This window comes from Cheilinus undulatus, linkage group 4, assembly GCF_018320785.1.
Source record: "Cheilinus undulatus linkage group 4, ASM1832078v1, whole genome shotgun sequence".
NCBI classification, from domain to species: Eukaryota; Metazoa; Chordata; class Actinopteri; order Labriformes; family Labridae; genus Cheilinus; species Cheilinus undulatus.
Window position 1 is genome coordinate 40527444 of NC_054868.1, and position 21109 is coordinate 40548552.

Consider the following 21109-nt stretch of genomic DNA (forward strand, 5'->3'; position numbering starts at 1 on the left):
GGAATTTTTTTTTTTATTTTTTTTAAATGCTGTGAACACTTTCCTGCTCATCATCATCATACCTAGGTAGAGTAATTTGTTTACAAAATTATCTGGATTTCTTTACATCACTTGAGGCTGCAGAATCTAGTATTTTGTTGTTGCAGGCAGTGTAGCTCAGGCTCTGTAAGGACTTTTGTTGGGAATGGGAGGGTTTCTGATTTAAATACAGTCCGACCAAATCTGGATATTGGTCTGATAACTGGAGGGGCACCAGTTCACTTCCAGAACCCCACAGGGAGGGTGCAACTTTGTAACAGCAACCCCTGACTCTGATAACTCTCCATCTGTGCATGTTTACAGGATTATAATTGTGCATGTGCATTTATGTCATCTTATGTACATGTACAACATTTGAGTGTAGAAACTTAATTTCTCCCTGAGGATTTAAAGGGTACACCATCTTCTTCTACCTGCTTTTTTGAAAAATCATTTCAACAGCTTAAGGGAAGAGCTATGTAAATCAAGGCGTATCTAGTTTATGTTTAAAATATGAATGTTTAAGATGTTTAAAAAGATTTTCTGTATCTGTTATTGTGTTAGGAAGAGCACTGTCATATCAGACCATCATGTAAGTGGACCCCCCGACCCCCCCACCCCCCCACCCAATCTCTCTCCTCCTTCCATCGTCTCCAGGTACAGGAAGCATTTCTGATAAATGGCAGAAGGATGGATGGGCTGACAGAGGGGCCGGACAATAATGGCTGATCTACAGGACACAAATGCAGCTACTGAGGAGATTTATGTGCCTCTGCTCATCGTAGACTGTCCAGTAACCGATGAGATGATTTCTCAGCCCTGGACAGACAGCAGCAAGTGCAAAAGGGGGAAAGCTCTTTCTCATCCCAGCGCATCATTTATTAATCAGATGTTTTTGGTGGAAGCCACTTTAAGAAGTGCACTGAGGAAATGGCACAATGGCAATAAACAAGACAAAGGCAAGAGAAAACACGTGTAAGAGGGAGAGAGTATCCGTCATGGCTTATAAAGGGCATGAGAAAAGGAAGAGAGTGGTTCTTTAAAGACAAGACCCAGTGAACATGGCGTGACAGAAATTTGGAAGATTTTTATTTAATATGAAAGAACTATTTGAGAGAGCTATCAGATCCAATAAAAAGATAAGCTAGATGAAGATAAAGTCTTTATATTAACATTACAAAAGCTTTCAACAGTGACTATATATCCTTTACCTGGCACCAAAGGACTATATTTTTAACCCAGTTTTTCAAAGGATGACAAAAAAAACAACATTTAAAGTTGTCAAAGGAGGGCTCTAGAGCAAAAGGAATGCTAAATGCTGCTTTATGTGTAATTAAGGCAATTGTGGTACTTTTTATATTGATATCTAACACCATGTGTGCAGTATATTAATATAAATTTGTGGGTTTTTTAATTAAAACTAAGTAGAACTGAAAAAAATAAGACAACTGACGTTAGTGGTATTTTTTTTTATATCCGAGCCATTACAGATGCTGCTATCAATACTTTTACACCGATATGGGGAAGCTGTTAAAATGGCCATTAATGTCTAAGAAAACAAAAGACAAAAAAATTAAAATTAGGTGCCTTCCCAGTTTAGGAGTGTTTTATGGAATTTTTGCCCTGTGTGCATTTGTGAGGTCACACACTGATGTTGGACGAGAAGGCCTGGCTGCATTGTGCACTGGTGCACAGTCATGTTGGAACAGGAAGGGGTCATCCCCAAACTGTTCCCACAAAGTTGGGAGCATGGAATTGTCCAAAATCTCTTGGTATGCTGAAGCATTCAGAGTTCCTTTCACTGGAACTAAGGGGCCAAGCCCAGCTCCTGAAAAACAACCCCACACCATAATCCCCCCTCCACCAAACTTTACACTTGGCACAATGCAGTCGGACAAGTACTGTTCTCCTGGCAACTGCCGAACCCATACTCGTCCATCAGATTGCCAGATGGAGAGGCGTGGTTTGTCACTCCAGAGAACACATCTCCATTGCTCTAGAGTCCAGTAGCGGCGTGCTTTACACCACTGCATCCTACACTTTCCATTGCACTTGGTGATATACGGCTTGGATGCAGCTGCTCAGCCATGGAAACCCATTCCATAAAGCTCTCTACGCACTGTTCTTGAGCTAATCTGAAGGCCACGTGAAGTTTGGAGGTCTGTAGCGAATGATTCTGCAGAAAGTTGGCAACCTCTGCGCACTATGCACCTCAGCATCTGCTGACCCCGCTCTGTCATTTTACTTGGCCTACCACTTTTTGGCCGAGCTGAGAGCGACCCATTCTTTCACAAATGTTTGTAGAAAAAGTCTGCATGCCTAGGTGCTTGATTTTACACAGCTGTGGCCATGGAAAAGACTGAAACACCTGATTTCAATTATTTGGATGGGTGAGTGAATACGTTTGGCAATATAGTGTATATATTAAAAAAAGACTTCAGCTGATGTAGTTCTGCTGGTTCAGCCAGAACCACCACTAACTTATTTGTTCATGCGGCCGCTACTTACAGCTGAGTTGTAAATACTTACAGCTCAGTTGTAAATATCTACAGAAATGCTCATATGTGCCTTGAGCTTGAATAGGTTTAATCTTTTCAGTAATTAAGTTTTGATTTGTATCTTTTTATCATATACTCTACAGTTTACATGTTAGAAAGTAACTTTAGGTGAAGACTCAGGCCTCAGCAGGGCTGTTGTTCACATTCAGTAATTTAAGGGGTAAAATCAATGGTTGTTAGGCTTTTATTTAAATAAATTTTGTGTTTTAATGTTTAAACTAAACACTAAATGCTCTGTTTTTAAATTTTCCTTTTACTAACTTATAAATGGTAATCTACAAATAATCTTGCCTTCTCCTGCTACTTAGCGAAACAGTCTAAATATGCCATCTCCTACTTTGGGAGACTAGTGGAGACTGTTTTGATGGTTTTATCATTAAAAAAGCGAATTCCAGCACTTAATCATAATAAATCCTGATCTGACATCAATAACAAGTGCGTAGTCTGTAGGTGTTAGCGCTCTCTACTATTACAAGCAGGACTCTGTTGGAGCTACAGTATATGATGATCATTAATCCTCACTTTGTATATTCAGCAGTCCTTGAGGATCAATATCATGGCAGAGAACAAGGCAGCGAGCCACCCCAACAGTTAATGTCTGATCAAAATGGTCCTTTAATTGGGAGCACGGTTGTAGTTGTTTGGAAACGGGGCACTATCAAAGAGCGGTTTACAATCCCCTCCTCAATGCTGAGCTGATGTGGCCGCCAATGCGACTTTGAGAGGATCCCTGATTAAAAACTGCTCTGCGGTCCCTCGCCTCCTGACCCTTTGCCCTCGTTCTACTCCATCTCAAAGCTTGGGAAATTAATTAAAATTTCACAAGAGATGGTATCGCATCGCATCTCAGATGAAGGTGCGGCGGGGCTTGGAGGGGGGAGTAAAATCAATCAAAATCATCTCCATCTACTCTTTCAGCTGGTGAGCTTTAAGGCAGGAAGGAGCTACAAGATGGCCACAGAGGCTCTTCCTGTGAGAGGAATAAGAGCTTCCTGTGCCAGAGGGCCCAACAAAGTTTGCTAAATAACGTCATCAATCACGGCGCTGGCTCACTCTCACTGCCTCACAAATACACAAATAATTCTACATTGTAATTTAGCCCAGAGGAAAGTCTGTCCCAGTGTTCCCCCCTCTTTTTTCCCCTGTGAAAAGCAGCAAATCACCCCTACCTCCCCGCCACCCTTTCTCCCTTTACACAACAATAAAATTACATTTGCATTAGCAGTGAGAGAATTTGGTTGGATGATTTATTGAAGCAATCAACACAACGCTAGCCAATCCCTGTCCCCTCACTGAGTAAATGTGTGTGTGCTGTGGAGATTGGGTGGGGTAGTTCAGAGCCAAGAGAAAAGGAAGAAATAGCTCGGGCTGGGGACCAAAGGGGGAAGCGAGGTATGGGCCGTGCAGCGGAGCAATCACAGAGATTCTGCCTTTGATTAGATTAGCATTAAACAACACCCTGACAGATATGACAAATAGGTGCATTAGAGCCCGTCAGTCTTCCCTCTCTGCTTTTCTATCTACCTCTCACTCCTGCTATTCCTGCGTCTCCAGACATTAAAGGGCTCACGTTCCCCTCCGTGTGTCCCACTAGCACAAATCTATGCGTGGCTCATGACATCCAAACAGATGTGTAATCTGACTGTATTACCTTTTTAGAGAAGAAGCGGAGTGAATAATGGGAAGCAAACTGGATAGGGGTTAAAGAGGGGGAGAAGGTGGAGGCGGAAAACAGATGAGAGGCACCATTTCTTTGGAAAATAAAGCTGATAAAAAAGCGGCACGCAGTGGTGAGAGAGGCGTCATTAATCAGATGTGTTTTTGTATTATTGGAGATCTTTGTTTTTCATGAGGTGCTTTTAATAGTAAGGATGCAAACAAAGAAGGCCAGAGGGGAGTTAGCATCTGCTGTCCTTGTCTCAGGTGCCAGAAAAATATTAAGAGACCACTGTAAAAATATGTTTGCCTCTGATTCCTCTACTTACAGGTTTGGGTTAGAATAAAATTAACTTTTTTTGTTTAATTGTACACAACAATTCCCCCAGCTTCCTGGACAACTGGTTATGACCAAAAAAGAATAAATATTTCTCAGGACATGAAAACATTTAAAATAAACAATTACACAGGAAGACTATATCGTTCAAAAAGTTAAACAAGCTAAAAATGTTTTTTTTTTCTGGTGACACACTTCTTACAGGGTACAAGCCATCGTGACCCAACAGCTTTGTTTGTCCATACTTTATTGCTTTTTAAGTCTGCCTTCCGTGCCATCCTCAGCTGCTAGCTTAGGTAACATTAGTTCTGTACACAGTCTGGTCCTGACCTGGCGCTTTCCGTTCTGCAAGCCTGGAAGAAGCCACTTCACCTCTGTCACATAGGCTTTCTTTGCATGCTTGACCCCTTGGGCCTTAACAGGCGTTTCTCTTCAGCAAAGTATTAAATAGTGTGACAATTAAGTTTTGAAAACTCATCTACCGACCAAAGTAAAATCCCCTGCAACCCAGTCGTGGGTCCCAACACAGACTTTAGGAATGGGTGCTCTAGATCAGTGGTTCTTAGCTGGCAAATCTAGACCCCAAAAACGGGTTTCAAAGCAGTTGTAGGTCACGGATATGTGCCTGGAGTCGGATGGAGAAAAAATTAGGAACATTTAGACTGCAAGTTCTTGACGAGTTGTTGGTGCGTCCTGATGTTAGACCAGTTGAGAACCACTGTTTCTGATTGTTGGTGCGTGGGACGTGGCGATCAGTATGCCAAAATGAAAATCAAATTGTAACAGCCGTGACGTGGAAGCCATGAACCAAGCCTGAATTGGTTGTTAGCTACCAGTGCACCAGTCCCACTCACACTTGTCCAGTTGTTTAAAGAAGAAGTGATTGACCCGGGTTCATTTTAACACTACATACTTTGACCGCAGGCGTCCCAAAATCCACACATACTAAACAATCCTCATAGTTGGTTCAAAGAAAAGATTTAATTAGTCATATTTACTCTACTTAGAGAAATACTGTATGTGAGCAGTCTTCAATTTTCTATAACCCTAATGTATGCCTTACCTATTGGTCACTGAAGCAATCACACAAAATAGATTTTAGAAAGCCTTAGAATATCAACAACCTGTCATAGTTTGACCAGTGTGACAGTTTTCTTACTTTTTTCTCAGTATTCCAGTCTGGGATCAGGATGACCCTGAATTTTGAATCAAAATCACACAAATACTCTCCATTAGCTTAGCACAGAAGCCATTCACTGTCAGTGTCTCTTGAATTTCCATATTTGTATGCTTCATTCCACTTGATTAGGGACTAATTTTGTGAAAACTCAACAAGAGACTGAATAAAGCTGAGCAACTTGACCAAGAGTGGCACAAAATAACCGGGCAATATGGAAAACTGGTGGACAGTGTGCCAAAACGAAATCTGTTTTAACTTCTGCAAACAAAAGGCCTTCATGTAATTTTTTTCTTGGAAGTTTGGAGAAATTGTGTTTACAGTTAAGCAAAACATGTTTATTTAATCAAATACAAACCTGTAAATAAAGGAACCAAAGAGAACCTAATTCTGCAGTGTTCTTGGACTTTTCTAACCCTTTCTCAAGTAGAATTTGTGTGTTACACATAGAGTGCTTTTAGACTAAAAAACACTCAAAAAAGATGCCTTTAGATAAAAATACAGAGTACACTGTGTACTGTATTCTGGTACGCACACAGTAACTTAATAGCCTTCAGTAGCTTTGTGTCTCTAAATGCTAATCAGCCATCGTGAAGTGATCTATTGACATCCCCGATCATTGATCTGCCCACGCCTGCTTATGATCCCTGAATTAGTATTCATGAATCCAGCAGCAGCTAAATAAACTTGGCAACAAAACACCCACAAGACAACAGAGACGAGAGAGCTAATCAATGCAAAGCACCATCAAATCTACATTATCCCTCCTCATCAGTTTGGCCAGGCCACAAGGGCCAAAGGTGACACGGACAGGTCGGCCACCCTTGACCCTCAAACCAATATTTGCGGCCGGAGATGCCTTCTCTCCGGTTTCTCTGCCCTGATTCGGGGGTTGTTGAGGTGAACGTGGAAAAGGCCAACGAGGCAGTGTGGAGAGAAGATAAGGCTCAATGGATGGCTCACTGTCCACTCCAGGGCTGTGGATTTACTGCACTCAAGGTGAGCCTGATAAATCAGAGCAGGAGGACAGGAGGGGGAGAGAAGAAGATATAGATGCCAGACTTGCCTGTGAACACAGAAGCATGACGAGCTCTACCACTGAGCTGCTGGACTTCATACACACCAGGCCTGGAGGAAGAAGAAACAAAGAAGAGTCAGTAAAAAATGAAAATCTGACAAAAATACAGTTTTCATAATGCCTGCGTTTTGAACTCAGATAAAATTTGAGTAAAAATCAGCAATATAAATACCATTTTTGATAGCATGGCAACAAAAAATAAGTTGTGGGCTGGTCTTAATCCTAAAAAGTATGAGGGCAAACTTGTGCACACTGTCTAAATTGAAAATATATGTTTGCAACATTTTGGTACCAGTTGTTTGGTTGAAAATATGACTGAAAGACTGTTCACTGACCACCAATCACCTTTGAGTGAAATTGGCTGATCATCGATACAGCACAGATCATATTTTGTGTTTTGATATATCGGCTGTCTTAGTAGTCAGTCGGTCTACTTAGCTTTGTGGTGAACTGAAACCTGAAAAAAGGAGCACAACAGTCATCCTTTTTTCAGTCAACAACATTTCAAGATGTCCTTTTTTGAAGTTACATTTGAACACCTCACGCAGCTTCATCTTCACTTACAAACCATTATACTGACTGAACCATAAACATGCCATAATTTACATTATCCCAGCAAATATGCTAACAGCTAATGGACATTAACAGGCTGTAATCTGCTGATCCCAGCAAAGTTTCAACATAGATTTCAACACTGGATATATATTTTAACTAAAGGGACTCAAAACAATGTTTGTAGTATTTTAACACAGCTGCTTCAAGTGGAGGACCAGGCAACAGCAGTCAGAGTAGCAGACTGATTCACCAACTGGCTCCACTGATAGTGGACAAAGACAGCAGCTGCCTGCTGAGCTCTCGTTTTGTAGCTTTCTCACTGTGGCTGCATGTGCCTAATCTATATTTCGCTACATTTGGAACAAAAGTAGCTAGAAAATAAAGAATGTTTATATAATTTTTGCATGGTTGTAAACATCTCTGAACATGGATTTTCTGGTGCGGTTTTTTCGATGTAGAAATCATTAGTTGACCCTCAAGGGGAGTTCTCTGCTGCTGTGGGACATCATCTACCTATACAGCCTATACAATTACTTCTCTTTCTGAGAAGTACTATTTTAATTCTACCCCCCCACCCACCCCCGCAGAAGCGGTAGTAGGCAGCTGACTGATATAGAGAGATGTGCTGCTGGGGACAGAGGAGCAATGCAGCTGTGGGAATTACAAGTAGAGAAGCACACAAAGCGACGCAGATATTTTCTGATATTTTACAGCACTAATGCTCAGAAAATACTTATCTTCAACTCGTCACAAAGTTGCAGGCTGTTTGTATTGAAGTGGTACTGCTGAGAGTCTTTGCTCTGCCCTCCCTCACAGCATCAACTCCCATGGTCAGTTTAATTCACCTGTCTGCAGGTGGTATCATCTCCCTTTATAATCTCCTTAAAGTGCTCACATTAGCATTAGCTTCTCTTACACACAGACCGAAAGCAGAGGGGATAAAAGGTGATGTCTGCTTGTCACTAAGTCCCGACTAGCAATCTTTTTTCCTCTCACCCCTGTAAATAAATGCTGCATGCTGTCTGCTTTATGCTCGTAAATGACATGGCGTGGGCTGGATCAAGTGATCCTGTTAATAGTTACAGTTATAAATGAATAAAAAACAATGATCTGAGGTTATTTTCTGGGCTTTAAGAGTTTAAAGAGTTACCACACTGGGATCACAGAGATCAAAGGCAGGTGCACGCTGATCATCTCTCAATTAATTAATTTTTTAGTACAACGTGATGAACCTAAAAAAATGTATTAATGCTTCAAAAGACTTGTTATGTTCATTATAGGATCGATTAGACTAACAAACAGGTGCAGTAAGGAACCTGTATGAGTTAGTATATTGTTATATCTCTATTAAAGAATCTAAATTTTGACTTCCTTACAACACATGATACTTAATATTTTTCCCCCAGTGCAAGTGGAAATACACATGTGTTACACACTCGCATAAACAGGCAGATATTAGCTAACCTTGAGCCATCTGCGGTGCACAGATAGTATTGATGGCCCTAATGAGCCGACATGATGTTACTGTAAACTAATACATATTTGGGCCTTGTATTACAGACCCAACTAGGCCAGCATATGTCCCATTGATCCCTAATGGCAAGCCCTGGGCTTTTAGAGGGCAGGGGGCCACTGGAGTGTCCAGTGCACAGACGGGAAGAGGGCAGAGTAGCCCTTGGTCTTTTTCCGTTGCTCTTCATATGACACATGCATGCAAGCACACACACATACACCTCCCCCCTGCCTTTTCCTCAGGCCCCCATGCAGCTATCAATCAACTTTCCATTTTGTTTGGTGGCAGCAGACATCCCAAACACTGCTATTAGTGGCCTGGCCTCTGACCCGGACCCCTAGAAACCTTCAGCACAAGGAGCAGCTCTGGGCTCAGCGTGCACTCATCACAGTATTAGATTAACAACATAATGAGGGTGTTATTGCATTTTAATGAGGAGGGAGATTAAAAAGATGCATTGGCCCTGAGTGTCTGACTTTTTAAAAAATCTGTCTGCGATGTTGCTCTTACTTGTGCCTTCGATGAGGAGCTCTTGTCCGTGGCTGCCGAGGAGGGTGCGAGAGAGGAAGGGGGCGAAGTCCACAAAGATCTCTCTCAGCAGGGGAGCTGCCTTCTCCAGAGCATGCTCCAGACGCTCTGAGATACTGGAGATACATCAAAACAACACAAAAACACACAAAATGCATAAGTAGCTAAACTTCTTCATATAACTTGTGTATATTGGTGTGTATAAATAGCTGACTTTGTGTGCTTGGGGTGAGCATGTGAGAGAGAGAAAGAAAAGAAGATGAATCACCTCATATTGGGGGCTGTGTTCTGGGTCACAGGGGAGAGCGGGGGGACAGATGGCAGGCTAGCGCTGGCTGGAACCTGGCCGCCTGCTGCAGGGAGAAACCAAAGAACTCTGTTATTAGTCTGGATGCTGGACAAGAATAAGACGCTGCGCACACACATGCACACAGACACAGACAGCAATACATTATACGAGCAGGGTAGCCCCATAAACCTGTGTGGAAACATGCCTCTTATGAAATAACACAATGGTGTTCATTCTAATGTATAGAATGGGGGGATTTATGGTCAAACAGGGCAAGTAGGGGTATAATTTTACGGTTAGATAGTGGATTATGTACTCAGAGCACAATATGTCTTCCTTATCAATTTATAATTCAGAGGTTTTCATGAGGGAAACCATTAACTTGTGTTATGAAAACCTGCTGTCATAGATTGAATAATGCAGGGTTCCTACACTTTTAAAAATTACTAGTACATTTAAGACTTTTAAGACCTTTTCAGAACCTGAATGGAGAGAAACAATGCCATATTTTTGTGCAGCAAAGGTCAAAAATGAAAAACATGCAAAATTTTTCAGCACACCAGGCCAAGGCTAAACTTCCTGATTCAATAAACTTTTTCTGAAGTGTCAGAAAGTAGAGGACAAAGGCATTTTTATGTTATAAGCGCCCAAATTTGATAATAAATTATATTATTAAATAATATTATTATTATGAATTTAAAGGTAATGAGGGTCCTCAATGTTAAGAGATTGGACATTTATAACTAAAAAAATTACTATTGTGAAATGCAGGTCTTTTTGTTAAAGGAGACTGTTTCTTTTATTAAATAGAGAAAGATTTAAGTTATTAAATTGCAGAAAATATTTTTCTTCTGTAACAGTGTGAAATTTGTGCATAAATCTTATGGCATCAATCGTAGGCACCTATATCAAAATCATACTGAAATCGTATAGTGGAAGATTTTGCGATATTGAAAAAAACTGTATTGTTGTACAGAATATTGACATTGTATCGTATCATAATGAAACAGGTGATTTACACTTCTACTTAACAGTATTTCAGCTCAATCTAGTGATCCTATTTTCTATAACTGATGCCTGTGTGTCTCTTTACTTTAACCTCCTGTATCAATCTGTTACTGCTTTCTGATGTGATCAGTAGAGCAGCTGAGACTAAATCAAAGATTTTTTAAACAAATGAGATAAATCATTTTGGTGAGGTTTGTGTAATAATGTCTTCCAGAAAAGTCAGTTTTCACATATGAATGTCTGTTGAGGTATAACGCTATATCTGTATATACTAATAAGAATGAGTCTTTTTTTAATTTATATTCACTATCAATGTTTTTAAATGCTTGTCCCTTCTTTATGCTTTTTTTTTTAATTCAGCCATAGATCAAGCACTTGTACAGCATGTAACACTTGGTTTTAATAAGGAGAATGAACAAATATTGTAGGTAGCACAGTTGTGTGGATGTTAAATGTTAAAAATGCAGAGTATTTTATGAATTGTTTGTAGTCATTAAGTCATTACATTCCATTTAAGCCCTCTGGGCTGTTTTTCTGACTGTTTCATTACACAACTAAAAGGTGTTTTACGACTTCATTCTGTAGACAAGGAACAAAAGTCCGTGTTTGATTGATCTGGCAGTAAATTCACTTCCCTGTGGCTCATAAATAAGCTAATGCCCAGCTGAATATGGAGGAGGGGGATTCCTCTGGTGCTTCAGAGGGCTTGTTTTTCCAGCCGGGACAGTCTCCGAGCAGGGATAACTCTTTAGGAATGACAGACAGTGCGATGTGGGCTGGAATGTGTGTGCACACGTGTGTGCGGGTGAGTGTGTAAGGTGTTAAGCAGCGCCATGTGGGCCTGGTGAGAGTCTCCCTCTCCAGCTGAAGTAGCTCCTTCAAACAAAGAGGAGTAAATGAACATCTCCATTAGTCCTCCCACTGCCCCACTAAAAACACACGCGGGCTCACAAAGCCTGTTTACACAACGCTGCTAACTGACACACAGCGGTGTGTGCAAACAGCTTTAACAGTTATTCTTCACACACGGCTTTCACATATACACTCTCTAACCTGGTTTTACACTCAATGCACAATCTCCTAAAACACACAAACCACGTTCTCACTCTCTCCCTCCTCTCTTAAACTCACACAGACTCCTTAACAAAAAAAAACATGACGCTGTTAATCACATTCACACCAGCAGAAAGGTGACAAGAAATCCCTCCTATCCTGATTTACTGTCACTGCTGTGCTCATAAAAATGTAATAAAAATGGAATTACTTTAGTATGTATTTTTAATAATTCATCTTCATTCCTAGAATTACTTAAAAGTACAATATGTAGAATTTTTGCACTGAATTGCCTGCATTAATTAATAAATCAATACTCCTATATTTTAAGATGGGTACTTACAATAACTCAAATATTTCCAACAGTTTTTAAAGCCAGAGGAATTTTTAAATTTTACATTCGTAACAGTCCACCTCTTGTCATGACAGCTGTCTTAAAGAGCTGCTGTGACAGGCACAAAGTGTTTGTTTTTGCTGTGGAAACACTGGATGTAATGTCAAAGACGGCCATATAAGGAAGCCTGAATGGCTACTGGAAGCTGCCGTTCTGTCACTGTATCTCATTCATGCTATGAGCAGCTCAACTTGAGATGAACCCTGATTGTTCTCTGCCATTGAATCACACTTCTTTGCCCAAAAGATGTGCTGTCCATGGCTAAAACCATGAGATCATGAAAGCTTATAAATGTTGATTTGATCATCCAACAAAAAGTCACTCGTATATGTAAAGCACATAATTTTATCATTTCAAGTACATGACAACAATGCTCCGGGCTTATATAACCCAAATTTCGCTTATTTCCTCTAAAAATTATAAATAGGCTTTATAAAAATAAAGAGCCAATGAAAGGACATTGCACCAGCCTTAATCTGAGTAACAGGATTAATGATGACAGCAAAACTTCAACCACAACTTACCATCTCCTGTATCAGCCCTGGTTTTTCAAAGGTGCAATTTTTCAGGTCTAGGCATGCTTCAGGGATGCAGCCTATTCTCAGTACTGCTGTCCACAAGCTACCATCACTAGATGATATAATCTTCAACATGATTTAGCCCTTTCAGATGATAATATCATCTGTTATGGGAGCTCTGATATGAAATTAGGAAAGTTTTTAGATAATTGGTAAACTTCATCCCAGGTTTTCCAGGAAGCATGGCAATCCTGACTGACCGCTTTCTTCATAGCAGGCACATACAGGCCATGACTAACATGGGATAACCAAGGTTTTTACTTCTTTTTTTAATTTTAAGTTTAGTACATAAAGTTTTAACTGATGTTTGTTAGTTTAGTTCAGCTCTTATTTTGCAAAAGTGCCTTGTTTAAGTTTAGTTTTTATTAGTTTTAGTGCTAGTTTAAGTTTTTTTTTTAGTAATATGAGATACTTGCCAGTAGCAAACTGAAAAGAGACAGAAAACGTAAACATCAGACAATTTTAAAACCTATTAAAACAGGCTACTCTTCACTCCTTATTTCATTCATTCAAATATGTTCTTTGAATACAACTCAAGAGCTAAAATGACCATGGTGTGAATTCTTCTTTAATCATTCCAGGCCATTTTACACTCTCCAGGTTTGGGAATACACGCCAGTAACCGTGCTTGTGTCAAACACTAATACACGGAGATTTTTACCTTACTTTATTTTATCTCATTTTAGTTAGTTTTGTAAAAACACTATACAGTTTCAGTTAAATAGTTAAAATAATCTTTACATTGTAGTTTTAGTTATTTAGTTGGCTCTGACACAATGATTGCATCTGTTTGCTTCTGCACATGTCAAAGCACTTTGTAAACCCATGTTATTAAAATTTCTATAAAAATAAAGTTATTATTATTATTATTATTATTATTATTATTTTGTGACCGTGTATGTTTATGTACACTCACATGCAGAGTCTGCAGAAGCTCCTTGGGAGGCGTCACTAGAAGAAACCACAGCTACGCTGTTGATGGGTGTCCCGCCAGATACAGTGGCTGCTGGGACGGGGGTGGAGGTACTTGGAGATGGTGTCATGCCGCCTTTCTTGGGTGCAACAATGACACTTCTGTGGAAACATGAAACAAATGTAATGGTATCATTCAAAGACCTGTTGTTAGAAAGACTGTATGCAGAAAAACTAAACAGAAAAATATCAGCTGTGTTATTACTCCATCCATCCTATTACTCCTCCTATTTGAAATTTCAGTGCTTTTCAGTGATGTTATACCGAGCCCTAGCACACAGTGGGTTTAACTCATGTTTTCAGTAATCATAGACAGCCATCTTGAATTTCTAAATGCAGCTATCAGCGCCGTGATAAAACTGCTCCTTCAGATGTCCGTCCTGCAGATTAACAGGAAGTGTTTCTCGTTGTGATGTGGTACGACTGAGTGGAGTTCAATTCTCATCCGGTGAACAGCAGATGGGAGGAGAGCAGCATGCAGATAAGCTGTCAGTTTAGGCCGGGGCACTGACAGACCACTGGCCATATCAAAGCGAGCCTGGCCCTGCTTATCAGTGCTGACACGGAGGGGGGAGCGGGGGCTAATCACTGGCTACTGCTACCTCTCAGAAACACAAACCTCTGCAGGATTGCTAAGATATGCACGTATGCATGAAATGAACAAGACTGGGAAGAAAACAACAGAGCTAAAACACATTCCTGCATGAGTTGATGTGTATGCATGCTTTTATGAACGCATTCACGAGAGGATGGTCGGGTCTGGCTGCAGATACCTGGCTGCAGGATCAAAGGCTGCTCTCAGCTGATTTAAGACAGCTGATCACATCTATTAAAAGTTACTGTGAATGTTAAACCCCTGACAGGTGACCTTTGCTTGGAGTGATCTTTGATTTTGGAAGAAGAGACAAGCGTACGGATCCAAGGGGCGTGACAGGTGTGTTTAAAATATAAACACACACTGAGAAGGGCCGGAGTGGCACATAAAAACTAAAGTAGTGATAGAACAGAAAGAAATCTGTATTGATAGTCTGGAATGGTGGAGATAAAAGCTTCTGGTGACTTTCTTTTTGTTCTGATAGTGACGTTCTGGAAGGCGGTATCAGCAAACAAGGGTGGTGCTGACATGAAGCATCCAAAGTGTCAACAGCCAGAGAGAGACGTGGAGACTCCTGGAGTGTGGAGGAAGGAGTGTTTGTGAATAAATATTTGAATATATGCATATGACTGTGTACGAGTGTGGTGACGAGCATGTCCGTATGTGTGTTCGGCCTTCCATCTGTTCTCCAGCAAAAGCCCAGTGAATTATTCAGCAGGTCATTAGCCACACTTATCATGAGTGGGCCGCCCCAGTCGATTAATCAGCCATCAGCGGCCCCAGTCAACCCACAAACAGGAGCCCAGGGCTGAGTATGTGTGTCTGCTAGCTGTGCTGAATTATTGAAAGGCTTTAACCTCCAATGGATAAGAGCAGTAAACACTGTGATTCCAGTAATCTCTGCTATTTCAGGTAAAACAAGTGTGAGAATAAGAGAGAGGTGTGTGTGTAAAAATATCACTCTCAAGAGGGTGAGATCACTCATGTGAGGGAGGGGGAGAGTTCACCCCAGCAGAGCTTTGATCTCCTGTTTCAGCTCCGTTTAATGCAGCATCGTGCATGTGAATGTCTAAAATGTTAATCACTGACCCTCTACGCACATCTGCATGCACATAATCCTTTCAAATCAACTCTAATAAAGTCTGTGGCATCTGAAGTTTCTCCAGCTCTGATTGGACGATGACGGCTGGTCTTGGAGGGGCATGACCTTGATGACATCAGTGATTAATGAGCGGAGCGACTGGGTCCTAAGGGCTTACAAAGTATGAGAAAAGCAGGATCTTGTTTTTTTATTTTTCCAAGTGTTTCTGAGCACATGGGTAAAGCACTAAGAAACGTATGCATTAGGGCTGTCAGCATTAATGTATTAATCATGATGCAATTATGGTCATAATTAGTGCACCCAATCTTTTAAATCACACTAATTGCATGCTCTGTTGTCCCTATCATCACACTTTGGTTGAGCCACTGCAGCATCTCCCTGCAGCAACAGTGATGTTAAATAAGTCCACCACTGCTCCTTAATGTCTCATTTCAATTAAAAAAAACTCACAGACAGCTCAGCAGACAAGTAAAAATCATCTGTACCCAGAGTTATCAAACATTTATCTTTCTATTGTTCCTTTATTTCCTTTTCAGTCCATGACAACATTTTCTGTAGTTAGGTTAAGTCCTAATCTTTGATCTACCCAAAGTTCCTTTTTCTTTCAAAATAAAAGCAGGTCTGTATCCAGAAAGGAGGTCAATTACCCTTACAGTGTGTCCCAAATTGCAATCTCTGTACTACTACTAAATATATGAGTATGTAAGTGCATAAAATGCATTCATATTGAGAACTGTACCCAAATGCAATATAATACTGGTACACTCAAAACCGTCAAGGTATCGAGTGTGGAATGATGGGCATTTCGCACCTTCATGGCCACCATACTGGTGACATAGCTGATGTTGTACTGTTAGCTTGCAAGCACAGTATGTAATATAAGCATGTGCTAGCTTACTAGCTAACATCGTATTAGCAACAACAGCATATATAATCTAGAAAATGGCATTTAAGGCACAATTAGTTCATTTTCTTAAAGTAAATAATGTTAACATAAAATTCAAGTTATAAGAGCTAGGTTTGAAGGCCTACCTGGACCTATATGGGAAATCAACTCTTAAAAGTTTTCAGAACTTAAAGGAGCAGGATTTATTTAGGTATCTGCATCTTAGAGATTATATTTGTAAGAAAATAAGTACAGAAAGTCGGGAAAAATCAAGATCTGGGTTCAGTATATTAAGAGTTTTTATTTCAGCTTACAGATCAGAGTAAGGTCATAAAATGATCTCCAAACTATATAAAAGTCTTCAAGATCTAGGTAGGGAGATTACAACATATATTTAAAAAAATGGGAAATGGAGGGTAACTTTGTCATGATGATAGAGGAGTGGGAGGATTTAAATGAAAAACAGTGGAAGTCTACCAACTCACTGTCCTGGAGAGAGTTCAACTGGAAAAACCTTGTAAGATTCTTTATAACACCAGAACTGAAACACACAGAGGGACAGATGGACTGTTGGGGGGGTTGTGGGATGATGAGAGCAAACCACTATCATGTATTTTGGGATTGTTCAGAGATTAAAAATTACTGGATGCCAATCAGAGACAGCATGGGAAAATTTTTGAAGACTTAGAATTTTGTTTTAGAATGATGTATCTGGGACAGATGGCACCTCAAATCCAGCGTTTGTCTAAAACATACATGTATAGAGTCATGTTGGTTGCTAGTAGGAAAGCTGTAACGAAAAAGTGGCAATGTCAGAGACCACCTCCATCAATAGATTGGTTAATGTAATGTATGATAGATTTGTAATGGAAAAACTGACTTTTACTTTGAGATTGAAGAGTGATTTGTTTGATGGGATGGGAAGCTGGGACAGGCCTGATTTTGCCCTGGGGCCACCAGCTGATGATCACTACAGTATACAAAGAGAAGTATGCAACGTGAGACTGGCTGTTATTTTAAGACAGTAAAAGATTCATTTAGATTTGATGGTTGTTTTGGGGGGTTATTTTCTTATTTGTTAGCTTTTGTTGCACACAAAGCATTTTAGCCTCACAGCAAGAAGCTTCCTGGTTCAAGTTCCTGTCTGAAAGGACCTTTCTTTATGGACTTTGCGTGTTCTTCCTGGGGGTTCTATCCAGGTACTCTGGTTTCCTTCCACAGACCAAAAACATGCTTGTAAGGTTGATTGGTAATTCCAAACTGCCTATAGGTGTGAGTATGAGAGCTCCTGTTGTGTGTCTGCATACATGTACAGCCTTGTGATTGACTGGTGACCAGTCCAGGGTGTACTCTGCCTTTTACCCAATGACAGCTGGGATAGGCTCCAGCCCTAAAAGGACAAGACAAGTGGTATAGGCAATGTACAAATGGACTTGGTGATTTTTGCTCTTATTACAAATGTAATATTTTTGGTGAATTCTCTTTTGCATTCTGAAAACATCATCCACATGGGCTCACTTTTATGCTGTAGGATTGGAATAAGGGAGGGAAACAGCCCTCAGTCTTCCAGTTGTGTTTGTGTCTGACATGCTTAGCCTCTTCCTAAGCAGCCCATTAACAACACTTCAACATCAACACAACTCATCTGTACATCAACTCTCACATGCATGCAGAGTCTGCTGCCAGGAATGCAAACAACTGCACCATGTATATCCCAACGTCTAACACACACGTATTCTTCTGCACCATGCGGCCTAAATCACCGGCTTGTACAATGACACTGTTTAGCTCTGGTTAGTGTCAGCAAATATTTGCAGACTAGCTGTCATAACAGGGGCACGGCTGAGAAATGGATGGGAGAAATCCAGCAGGTCTCCACTGGCAAATAAATCAGACGGGATACTTCACCCTCTGACCAGCCCCCCAGTTTTTATCTGGGAGATCCCGCTCCTTTCATACACTGGCCTCATAAATTTAGCCCTGTGGGTAAGTGAAAAGTTGCCGTGTTTTGGCAGGAGATGTCAGTGTAGAATGTCAGCTCTGACTTGTGCTGGTGTCGCTGGGAGACTTACTGGTTGGTGGGAGATACTGAGCAGTGATAGAAGTCAGTACAACAAGATAATAAACATGTCTGAGAGTATGAGAGGTAGAACGGTAGAGGGTAAGGACCAGAGGCATGGTGCTGATAAAGAGTGGTCTTCTTAGATAAGTGAATAAATAAAGGATTAAAGCTGGTGAGTGATCTGAAGAGAGGGGCAGATTTGACTAACAAGAATAACAAGAAATTCCCAGCTTAAGAAGAGTCATCTGAGACCAGGGAAGAAGAGGAGAAGGCTTGTAAGTGAGTTTGCATGTTGAGATTGTTTTTTCTTTGCTGTCTGCCTTTACTTGATAAGACAGCTGCAGAGAGATGTGATATATGGGGAGAGTGTGTGGGGACATGCACCAAGATCGGGATTTGATCCTGCAACCAGTGCATCAAGGGCTAGAGCTTCTGTGTGGGTGCCTGCACCATCAACTGAGCCAAAATGGTGCCCTTTGTGTGTATGTAGTAACTCAAAAGTTTAAATTTCATATAAAAAAGCCAAATGGACACAATATTCTGATAATCATCTAATTTCTTCAATCACAAATTAGAGAAAAAATACAGTGGCTAATCCTGAGCTTCTTGCCTGTATATATGTGAATGTAAAGGTCAGTGAAATGTTTTTATATGCTCTTTCAATGTCTTTGACAATCCCCTGAATATACAGTGCTTAACAAATTTATTAGACCACCTGTCATATTTGTCTAAGAGACCATCCAGCATCATAAAGTGCTTTAATGCAGACTCTTTCAATTTCAGTGAGCTCTCCATGTTTTACCATTTTGAACAGGAATGAGGAATTTCAAACTGAATTCACCTTTTTATACCCAAATTTGAGCTGGCTCACTGGGCTTCTCTGAGAAGTCAGAAATGAATCAAGCATAACGTTCAACCACTAAAACTCATTTTTCTCTTCAGGAATGACAGTAAATAACTATAATTTGACATATTAATCAAGAAATAATAATGTGCTTTACTATTTTTCTTTTTTTTTTTGTAAATTAGTAAATTTGAAAATTCATGGATACAATAACAATTATATTTTAGCATTAAAAATATCATTTGGGTTAAAGAGCTTCTACATATTTGTGTATTAACCACTGCAGAAACATAAAAAATGATTTTGGTAGTTACCAATGCTGTTAATTTAGGTCAGCTGTGGCATAAACCTTACTTTGGGTGGTGGTCTAATAAATTTGTTAAGCACTGTATATACTATATATATTACAAAATACATTGGCTGGATGAGGTTTTGAAAGATTTCCCTTCAAGCATCTTAGGGCGACAGAGTCCAAGTCAAACAAAGGAAGGAATCAGAAGATGCTCATCTGGTCTAATATTTCCCGTTTAATGCAAAGTTGACCTTATTGGTCCCTTTTTGATTCTTTGTACAATAAGGTAAGGTTGCAGCCAGCTGTCTTAGCCTAGCCTAAAGACTGGAAACAATAGGGATGAGTATAGTAAAATTAAGTTTTTAACTTATGTGGCTCTTCAGAAAAGGAAAAAAGCTGCAAGGCAACCAGACAGAGTGCAAGGTACATGGAAAACTTCCACTCTTGACTTGGGATGTCCAGTGGTGAACTGGTGTGTGTAGAAGTGGGTATGCTTTTAATTCATGGCATGAAAGGTGACAACTAATGACAACATTCATAAACGTCCATAAGGCTTCATTCATGTGAAGGAATGTCAGTCTAAAATGTTCAACCAAAAACTTTAAAAACATATTTTAAACATTTCCAAAGTTACAAAAATGTTTTTTTTCTTTAGTTCCAATTAAAACTACTGCATTAATGATATATTCTAAGAGGAAATGCAAAATATTTTACTGTAAGCACTTAATGTGTTGCATTGTTTCTCTGTCTCCTTCTTTCTCTCTTTCTGCAGGTCCAAGTCCATCCCAGCATAGGTCAGATCCTGTTGAATGTTTCTGACTGTTTCAAGAAAATTAATCACTTTGCCACTGTTATTTTACTAAATGTTGCAAAGCGCTGTGCTCATTGTGGATTATTGCTGGGTGTCAGTAAGAAATACAACAAAGAACAAGGTGTAGAGCTGTTATTTTGTGGAATAAATCTGCACTTTGCAAATAAAGTTTGAATGGATAAACAAATATGTAACATTTTACTTGAACAGGTGCTCCTTGAGACAACCTAATTTGTTGTCCCTGCGTTCAAACAAAGTATTTGCCAGACAGGAGCTAAAGAAAAGGCAGATGATGTTGAAGTCAATAGTCAAGCAATATATGCAAAGTCTGATATTGCTGTTTTGAGTGTGAGAAGAACTTCATCATTGTCCAAATACTCTTCACCATATCTATGAGATAAAGCTTTACCTCCATTTCAGACTGGATGTGTGTTTGCTGCGAGATGGCAGTGGTGCATGTCAGCTCCGGTTCTAGCTGCCATGGCTGTCATACCAGACGCATGTTTGCTATGTCTCCCTGCTGTCACAGACCTGTCTTTCCTGATAAGCATTTCCTCAATAATTTTCCTACGAGTGATTTGACTCATTGTACGGCCAAAGTGAGCTGGGAAAAATTCACAACATAAGTCTTCTATAAAAATGAGATTTCACCCCATAAATACTAAATTGGATTTTCACTTTGAAAAGCACCTCACCTTCCACACACCCAGTCTGAGACAGCCACACAATGGATGGATGTCATGTTTCCCCCTTGCAGCGTAAATCAAGAATCAGTATTATTTATGTATCCAAAGTTTTCAGTA

The 21109-nt window shown here is 40.1% G+C and overlaps 1 protein-coding gene across 5 annotated transcripts in view; it reads right to left on the bottom strand.

Moving 5' to 3' along the window:
• Window positions 1–21109, bottom strand: part of lrba (LPS responsive beige-like anchor protein) — a 307885-nt gene that overhangs the window by 180731 nt on the left and 106045 nt on the right. For all 5 annotated transcript variants that reach the window (XM_041784335.1, XM_041784337.1, XM_041784340.1 and 2 more), the window contains 4 exons: window positions 13659–13816; window positions 9689–9773; window positions 9403–9536; window positions 6813–6874 (listed from right to left, as the gene is read on the bottom strand). In XM_041784335.1, coding sequence (XP_041640269.1) covers window positions 6813–6874; window positions 9403–9536; window positions 9689–9773; window positions 13659–13816 — 439 coding nt within the window. The remainder of the gene's footprint in view (window positions 1–6812; window positions 6875–9402; window positions 9537–9688; window positions 9774–13658; window positions 13817–21109) is intronic.